At 39.1% G+C, this 9,114-nt stretch overlaps 2 protein-coding genes across 3 annotated transcripts; both read right to left on the bottom strand.

Annotated features, from left to right (window-relative positions):
- Window positions 1-249: 249 nt before the first annotated feature.
- On the bottom strand, window positions 250-4,044 carry ddrgk1 (DDRGK domain containing 1). 2 transcript variants are annotated; one of them, XM_046839011.1, is made up of 9 exons: window positions 3,862-4,044; window positions 2,971-3,120; window positions 2,753-2,898; window positions 2,035-2,136; window positions 1,675-1,797; window positions 1,514-1,552; window positions 1,357-1,413; window positions 654-702; window positions 250-536 (listed from the first exon to the last, which is right to left on the bottom strand). In XM_046839011.1, the coding sequence occupies exons 1-9, from the start codon at window positions 3,947-3,949 to the stop codon at window positions 376-378; spliced, it is 915 nt and encodes a 304-aa protein (XP_046694967.1). In that variant the 5' UTR covers window positions 3,950-4,044; the 3' UTR covers window positions 250-375. The 2 variants fall into 2 exon arrangements, with proteins under 2 accessions (XP_046694967.1, XP_046694966.1); XM_046839010.1 differs by having other exon boundaries at window positions 2,971-3,123; window positions 3,862-4,043.
- A 290-nt stretch (window positions 4,045-4,334) lies between these two features.
- On the bottom strand, window positions 4,335-8,683 carry haus4 (HAUS augmin-like complex, subunit 4). Its single transcript, XM_046839078.1, has 10 exons — window positions 8,531-8,683; window positions 8,244-8,304; window positions 7,586-7,725; window positions 6,808-6,939; window positions 6,544-6,684; window positions 6,305-6,401; window positions 6,029-6,174; window positions 5,586-5,716; window positions 5,342-5,410; window positions 4,335-4,978 (listed from the first exon to the last, which is right to left on the bottom strand). Exons 1-10 carry the CDS (start codon window positions 8,555-8,557, stop codon window positions 4,804-4,806), a joined length of 1,119 nt encoding a protein of 372 aa, XP_046695034.1. The 5' UTR covers window positions 8,558-8,683; the 3' UTR covers window positions 4,335-4,803.
- Window positions 8,684-9,114: the final 431 nt, after the last annotated feature.

The raw sequence follows: 9,114 nt of genomic DNA, 5'->3' as shown, positions 1-9,114 counted from the left end.
CAGGGCGTTAAAGAGAAACCATCCCCTGCTGCAGAGTCGCCTCCAATCGAAGAGAACACCATCCAGACGCAGACCAGGGCGAAGTGGGCAGATCCGAGCAGGGGAGAAAGGCAGGAAGAGAACCTCAGGAGCATTTTTAACTCGTCCGAGAAAATGCATGCAATATGATGCAATAAGAGCAGATGTCCACACGGACTTTAGACTTTCATGTGAATGAAGATGTAAAATGAATCATGAAACCAGTAAACGTATTTCAGACCACTTTTATTTAAAAATAGAAATAATACAGCTGCCTCAGGATGGTACTGATGTAGTCAGAAATGCTGCACCTTGTCTGATCATGTTATTGTGTGTATCAGTAAAGGATGAGTGTGTTCAGGATGTGGTCTGAACGGCAGGATTGAGATTGATGAGCATGTTACTGGCTTGCACAAGTTCAGATATGGAGACTCTTCCTCGCTGTTTGATAAACTGAGCCACGGCGTTCATCTCCTCTGGAGTGATGAAGATAAACTTCCCCCTGTCATCGATCACTCCTGCAGAGAAGAGGGAAAGTAAGTCAGTAGAATTAAACCAAACCTCAGAGAGTGAAATTAGTTGGTTAGTTTTTGTCAGTAAAAAAAATAAAAAGCTTAATGGTAAAGATTATGAACCTGTAATTGAACCGTCCGCTATCAGGTCCTGCAGTCTGGCGATGGCATCCTTTAACAAACAGAAACAACCTTAAAGGTCAAAAGATTGAGAGGTTCACACACAAAATGGTTTCTGACTGCAAGTTTGGAAATGTCTTGTTGTAGCAGGTTATAGCCAGTTTCCACACACAACTCCACTCTACCATGAATGCCCTTATACAGTTATCTAAATTATACTGAGCAGTTGAGGGTTAAGGGCCTTGCTGAAGGGCCACAAGAGATGCTTTAACGAATTGCATCAATATGAAAAGAAAAATACACTTAAAATATATCAGTCTATGTGTGGTGAATCTATATAATATACGAGTTTTACTTTTTGTATTGAATTACGAAAATAAATCAACTTTTTAATGATATTCTAATTTATTGGGGGAGTGGTAGCTCCAGCGGTTAAGGCGCTGGGTTACTGATCGGAAGGTCGGGGGTTCAAGCCCCGGTATCGCCAAGCTGCCACTCTTGGGTCCTTGAGCAAGGCCCTTAACCCTCTATGCTCCAGGGGCGCCGTATCATGGCTGACCCTGCGCTCTGACCCCAGCTTCTAAGCAAGCTGGGATATGCGAAGAACAAAATTTCACTGTGCTGTAATGTATATGTGACAAATAAACACTATTCTATTCTATTGAGATGCACACACACACACACACACACACACACACACACGTACCTGAGTACGCATTTCAAAATGGGATGCCAAGTCCTCTAAAAGCACCACCTTGGAGTCCTGTTAAAAACACAGCAGTTCGACACTTACAAACAGAGCGATGAGAAACAAGACAAGAAACTAAACAAGAGAAAAATCCTTTAAAAAAACAACCCCGTACCTTCACATACTGGATAAACTCCTGAAGAAGGTTCTGTGACTGAAAAGAAGAAACAAAGAAAAATCATCAAATCGAAGAACGACCATCTTTTAGAAAAATAATAGAAATTGAAAGAGAATTAAAAAATACTTTAAAAAGAAAATAAAAAAAATCAGTGTCACCTCCTGCTCAGTCTTCTCCTCTGCTTCTCCCTGCTCCTCAACAACGAAGGCTGCTTTAAGCTTTTGGTACTCCTCTTCCTCTTTCTTCTCCTGTTCCTCTTTAGCACGTCGCTGCTCCTCCTCCTGATGGACCAACAGAAATAAATGAAAATGTTAGACTACCAAAAAAAAAGAGCTACTTTACAAATGAATTCATCAAATTATATAAAAGATGACTGGATAGAAATTCAAAATGCTATTTTTTTTAACATCCCATTCCACATTTATTCCCTATTTCCTGATATAATAACCTCCAATCTTCTGGGAAGACGTTACACTAGATTTTGTTATGCTGGAAAAGATTTGGGTCTTTGCACTGACCTCTTTGAGTTCCTGCAGTCTCTCCTTCTCTTCTTCTTTCTTTCTCTCCTGCTCTCTCAGCTCTTGTATGCGCTTCCTTTCCTCTCGCTCTTCCACCTCCACCTGCCGGAGGCACACACGCATACAGGGTACCATATTAACGTTATACACTCTTCCTCTTTGTGGACTTAGATGTTGGTTTTGTTTTTGTCTTTAATCAACAGTTTGTGCTCATGTCACAATGTGTAAAAAAAAAAAAAAAAAAAAAAAAAAAAAAAGGGATTCAAAATCAAAGTGGAAAAGTGGCAGCAAAATTATCTTCAAATCAAAAAAGTGTCAAAGAGGCAAGTTTTAGAGCTGAGTCAGAGTGCCAAGTCAAAGAGTTGATTCAAAGAGATGACTCAATATGATGATACAAATGATTTAAAATACTCAAGTCAAAGAAATGACGCAAAGAGCCAAGTATCAAAGAAGAGTCAAAGTCAAGTGAAAGAGCCAAGTATTGAAGCAAAAAGTCAACTCAAAGTGATAATTTAAATGATTCGAAAAGCTGAGTATTCGAGTTGAGTAAAGGATTATGATAAAAAAATGATAAGCCAAAGCAGCAAGAAACAGAGCAAAAACATAACTACTTGAATGTCTAAAGCTATCGGTTTATAAATAACTCTGTCCATAATGTTGCAGTTTTGTTACTTGTTAGCTCGAACACTGGGTAATGGAGCGATGTCTGATGTCCCACCTCTCTCTGTGCTCTCCTGGCTTGCTTTTCATCCAGCTTTCTCTGCTTCTTAGCTCCCACTTTCCCTGTAGCCTGAGGTCTCTCTTCAGCCTGGGGTCGTTCATCCTCCTCATTCTCATCCTCGCTTACCTCTAGAGCAACATTTTCTAAAGACAAAACACGGTTTAGACTCGAAATGGTCCACGGAAAGGATTTTAATAAATGGGAGAGGGTTGTACCGATCTCAGCGGCGCCTCGCTGTGCACGTCTCTGCGCCATCATCCTGTCGAGGCCTCGGCGACGGCGTGGCATTCCCACTCCTCGATCTTCTGCCACACGGGGTGGTGCAGCAACCCGTGCAATGACATTCTGCTGGTCCTCACGGTCAGCTACTGAGAAACAGCACAGAAGATTGGTTCACATAAGAAGAAAAAATCAAGCCAATCATAACATGAAGATACTGAACGGTGTGTTCTTGTAAGAGAAGGTTTATGGATGTGATGAAGGAAGACATCTATGCATGATGCATGATGATGTTATTTAATCTCAATCTTCTTCTAGATCTTGCCAGCTATGAAAGATTTGTTCTTTTACAAGAACAAATCTTTCATAGCTGGCAAGATCTAGAAGATGGAGATTAATTAACATCATCATGCATTACTTCTGACCAGACCATCTCATTCTTCACAAAAATCTGTGAAATTTTTTTTATCATTATTCATAAAAAACACGAACATATACAATAAAGTTTGTGTACCTAGTGAGTCATCACAGTTAAACCCAAAGATCCGACTCAGCAAGCTGATCCAAGCTAGAGCCTTCTCAAGGAGTCGAGTCAGTGAACCGACTCATGACTATACTGACACAGCGCAACCTGAGAGTTGGGTTACTATACTAACAGAGTCGCCTGAAAGAGTCGAGTCTGTGAACCGACTGAACAAAAAACAAAAATCCACCTCAAATAGTCGAGTCATGAACGAAATTATAGAAATTATTGAACACAAACAGGCAAATCATGAGTTAAAACGCGAAAAGATAGAATGCCAAGAAATTCCAACATACACGACTTAATAAACTGAAACAGCCAGTTAGCATGTAGCATTTTTTATGTATTTATTTTATTTACTCACCTTCTACGGTGCGCCCACGAATCTTTACGGCGAAAATGATCAGAACAACTAAAATCGCCGCTGCTACGAGATAAATAACGACATCCATTCTATCTTAAATATAAATTAAACACTTCACCACATTAGACAGCATAACATAAAGCTGACTCCTCTTATGTTTTTTCTGCTTTAGAGCGCCACCCCGCGGCCCGGAGGAGCAGGCTGCATCGCCTCAGTCAGTGTGTGTGAAAGTAACGCACCCCATGATAATAAACCACATGATGGGTTTATTCAAATGTTTTTATTTAGGAATTTCTAAAAGATAAAACAGCCTAAAACATAAAATACACACACATTCGACAGTGAAGTAACAAACCATAATCACCTTTATTTTTCTTTAATGGAAGAAGAGAAAATATATAACTGTTTCAAGTCTTATGAAAAGAACTGCATCATTTTGTAAGTTGCATATCAAAATAATCTTTTCTCCACAATTAAAACTGTCTCAGAAAGTTTATTAATTCAGACCAAAGCATTTTCAGCACATAGGAGTGTGTGTATGTTGTGTAATAAGTTTGTATTAACAAACTAAAAGAATTATCCAAAGTAATCTTAAAAAGTAACGGAATAAAAAATATGTTAAGTAATGTTGTCAGCTATGTAAAAAAAAAAATTGCTGGTAAATGTTGTACATTGATTTGTTAGGAAGAAATTAAATGTTATTCCTTATATCTCCTACCTCATCTCCCCTCAATTCAGCATACAAGAAGACAAATGTAGACAGTTACTAATAAAACAATTTAATTATAATAATGCGCAGAGCCATTACGGTAATATATCATAGAAATGTACAAAATGAATATCACTAATACTGTTAAAGGTTACATATGCAAAGTGAGAATAGTGATAAAGTCTGAACACCAGGTCTAACTCGTACTGCCTGCTGCTGCTTGCCGTGATCGTTCACATCGTAAATTCTTTCAGTGCCCAGGATTTTGTTGCGACCTCCTGACGCAATCTGGAATATTCCTCGGCCAGGACTTCGAACTCCCTGCCGTAGATCTCGATGGACGCCAGTTTAGATTCCAGAGACTGTTTCTCCATCTGGCACGACTGCAGCTCTGCCGTGAGCTTCTCCCTGAGACGAGAGGAAAAGAAAAGCAAAGGTGATGCTGTAGTGAATAACAATAGTTTAATTTACATCGGAAAGAAAGAAATGAGAGAAAAAAGCAAAGGGAAAAAAAAGCTAATAGAAAACATGAAGTAAAAATAATACAATAAAATGGAAAAAAAAAAGACAAAAATAGAAAGGTTAAAAATGAATAACAAAAAGTGCAACAGGGAAAAAAAAGACATAACAGAAAACAACTGCAAGGAAAATAAAATGTAAGAAGTAAAAATTATGAAATTATAAAACAAAAGAGGAGGAAATGGATGGATGGATGGCTGGATGGATGGATGGATAGATGGATGGATGGATGGATGGATGGATGTTACTTACGTTATTTTCTGATGTGCAGCTATTTTATCTCGTGTGTAAGAGTCGAGCTGCACCTCCAGCATCTCTGCCCTGTACATATACAATTGACAATTAGTACCAGGATTAATGTATTAGGTCTAAACACACACACACACACACACACACGGATATTATAATCTTTATTAGCATCCATTTCAGCTGACTTTACCTTTAAAGGGAGAAGGTGCATATAGTCTTTAAATAAAAATAATAATTTAAAAAATACCTAATTTTCTGAATTCCAATCTCACATTTGGCCTCAAAGTACTCAATCTTCTTCCTGTCGAGTTCTTTCTGAACTTTGAGACGGAGGTCCAGGACGAGAGTCTGCAGAAGCTGCATGCATTCCAGCAGTTCCTATCACGACACACAAATACTGTAAACAAGACGTCGGGGCATTTGGATCACATCACTCTGATCTCTGTGATACAAATCAACATTACACCTTGAAGAGAGAGAGAGAGAGAGAGAGAGAGAGAGAGTGTTTTAAAAGGCCATTGCGATAAGAGGCCACTCATTGGAAAAATAAATAAATGAATAAAATCAAAAAGACGACTCAGAGATGAAGCTGACTCAATTGAGCAGAGACTCACAAAGAGCCAAATTAAAAAAAAAAAAAACAATGCAGAGATCTGACTCGCGGGGAGTCGACTCTATACTCTGACTCACAGAGAGGTAAAAGTGAGTTTGGCGCTGCAGCAGGGTGGCGTTCTCTCGGATCTTCTCGACCAGACCCTCTGCTCTGCTGCGCTCGCTCTCCAGAAGTCCAGGCAGCTTTGAGAGCTTCACGCACCTCAGACCCTCACTTTCATTCTCTAAAACAAGAAAACACTGTCACTGTTATTGCCACAGATGGTGTACCAAGCTGAAGTTTTGAGCTTGTTGGGGAGGAAACACATTCGGCTGTAATGTATTTAATGTAATATGATGTGTTGGAATGTTTACCCCAATCAGGCTGGTAGTAGGACAGGAGGTTAAAGAGTTTCTTCTTTAGATGTTTTTGCATTTCTGTTGGTAGTTTCTGTTTCATCTGCCATACATCCTGTGTGAAGAGCAAAAAAACAAGAAAGTTATTCATATATTATTGAAAATGACCTGGTTGGAAGCCTTCAATCACACATTCCTGCATCTTATGCCGTGCTTGTGGTTAAGCACAGGAATGAAGAGGTGTGATCAAAATGTACCTTCTGTGGAGGCAGCTGACTCAGCACAGTGTCAGCAGTGAGCCCCAGGATGAAGGGTTGATCCTGGCCACTGGTGGTGCTCTGGTCCAGCTGCCGGACGCACCGAGCCACCCGCAAACACCGCTCCAGTGTGACGTAGAACTGCAAAGTAAAGCGTTATTTTGTCACCCATCTGTACATGTTATTAAAACCCAGGTAATAATGACTAATAATAATTGTAAGCGTTCTTAGTAATAAGTGGTTATAATCTCTTCACAATCCTACCGTGTCCTCAGCTGGTGCTGCAGTGGAGTGGTGCTGCCTGAAGCCATGTTCCTGCACCATCTCCTGCAGGATTCTGTGCATGCCTTCCAAACGGAGCCATCCCAACCTCTGCGCCCGGAGCTCCCTCTCTGCCTGGATAGGAAATCCTTTAGTTAGACATTACATCATTATTTCTGACTTCTGATCTCACAGTCGGATCTTCGAAGAGGTGCTCAATGTCTGAATTTACATAGAACTATCGTGTTATTCTCAATAAGTTCACATGAAGCCATGCTTTAAATAAAATTGTAAAAAGAAAGAAGTTTTCAATAAATATTTTTAATGTGCGTGGAAATAAAAAACTCTGCCTGTGACCAATTTAAATCTTACTTTCTGTGATCGACACGGGAGCATCTTGGCGGCAGGGATTTTAATATTTAACAATGTCAGGAATATTCTGCAAATTGTTTTTCAGTTCATCGATGTTGCGTTCTACTTAGAGCGTGCTCGCATAGGCGATTTAGCCCGTTTATTCTGAAATGCAAATCCTGTCTGCAGTGTGGCCTTCCTGCAGTTATTTATTTATTTTTATTTATTTATTTTTTAACATTCCATACAACGGTTTTATACAAATAGAAAAATCCAACCTCACATAAACAAGAAGTCGCTGTATTACGAAATCATATAACTAGAGGTTGCCATAGTAACAGTGAGTGGAGGAACTAGGATTCACTTTTGACTTACATTTGGATCCATCCATCCCTAGTCTTCAGTTGCAAATGTGAAAGTAAATAACTACCTTTTCCAGTTCTTTTCTCAACGGTAAAGTCAGTCCGGTGCGATCCACATGCTGTGACAATGTGGCCAGAAGCTTGCAGAACAGAGGGTTCTGGGTCAGATCATCTTCGGTCAGATGGCACAGCGGAAACGCAGACAAAACTGAAGGGGAAAAAGCAAAGCAAATTGGAGGAATATGAGAAATGACACATTCTTATGATTTATAGTGACTTGGCAGCGAAGTCTTTCAACTAGATTTGGGAATTTTGAAAGAAGCCTATATAACAATTTGAGGAATCTTTCTCATTCTCTCTCTCACACACACACACACATACATATACATACACACATACAGTATGAGGATGGTTCCACCTCTAAAAATCCCTGAAGTTTCTGAGCAACTCAAGAACTCTAAGGACTGTAATTAATAAAATAGTCTACTACAGTGGCTCAGGACTGCAGGTTGCATGAACAATACTGCATTTAAGCCCCTATTACTATTAGATGCCCTATTTTAGCCCCTACTGTTAAAACCTTTATATTTATCTGCACTTGCCAATTTGCACAATTGCTACAATTTGCACTTCTGGCAGATGTTTAACTGCATTTTTTTGCTGTGTTCCAGTAATGTGCAATTTATTTACCACTATCTATCAATCTATCAATCAATACTGGGGTACCTTGCTGATGCAGACTGTCTCCTTTACCCACTGATGAATCTGAACACGACAGCATCACAACCTGCAAGCAGAAAACTGTATGTTTATTTTATTTATTTTTAAATACTTAAACGATTCGTACAGAATGAACTTGTGTAAACAGAGAAAACGGTCCGGTTCCGTCCAGACTAGCTGAGCCATTACAGAACTAACCCACTAAGCTGACTAGATAGAAACTTTAGTCCTGAATCCAAAACTATTTGTTAAATTTAAGTCTGAAAATGTTTCGTTATGTTTAGGGAACGTACATCAATATTTTGCTCGTGCGCCGCCATTGTTTATTTGTATTAACCGCCAGGATTAGACAACTTCCGCATCCGAGTGATCCGCCGTCTTCCTCGTGACCTCCTTCGTCATCCCCTTTTATTTTTCTTCTTGCTTTAAACGCGTACCATCCAACGTTAAAGTGTATTACCGCCACCTCCGGACTGGAGTGTATGTGCACGCTAGTGTTTGCTTTAATTTATGTCTTTAAATTTTTGTTTTTCTTTTGTTTGTTTTTTTTTTTAACTATGAACTGTTTTATTATTGTGTTTTCACCATGTATTAAAAATCAGTATATTTTCTACTTCTTGCACCTGCTTTTAACTTCTGAAATGGTGACTTGTCAAGAATAATAAATGTTAATATATGCACAGGACTTGAGGTGGTCTCCATTCTAAAGGGTCATGGGCAGATAAATCACATAATAAAATAGTGATAAATGTTTTTTCCACTATTATTTTATTAATTAGGTAAAAACCTATGTATGCTGAGATATTGGTGGTGGACAAGGTAATATTTAAACAAAAAAAAAAAAAGGGTGTTACACAGGTTGCAAAAGATGGTATAT

The sequence above is a fragment of the Silurus meridionalis genome, chromosome 25 (genome assembly GCF_014805685.1).
Source record: "Silurus meridionalis isolate SWU-2019-XX chromosome 25, ASM1480568v1, whole genome shotgun sequence".
Lineage (NCBI taxonomy): Eukaryota > Metazoa > Chordata > Actinopteri > Siluriformes > Siluridae > Silurus > Silurus meridionalis.
Note: the sequence above shows the minus strand (reverse complement) of the source record. Positions and strands in the feature narration are given on the sequence as shown.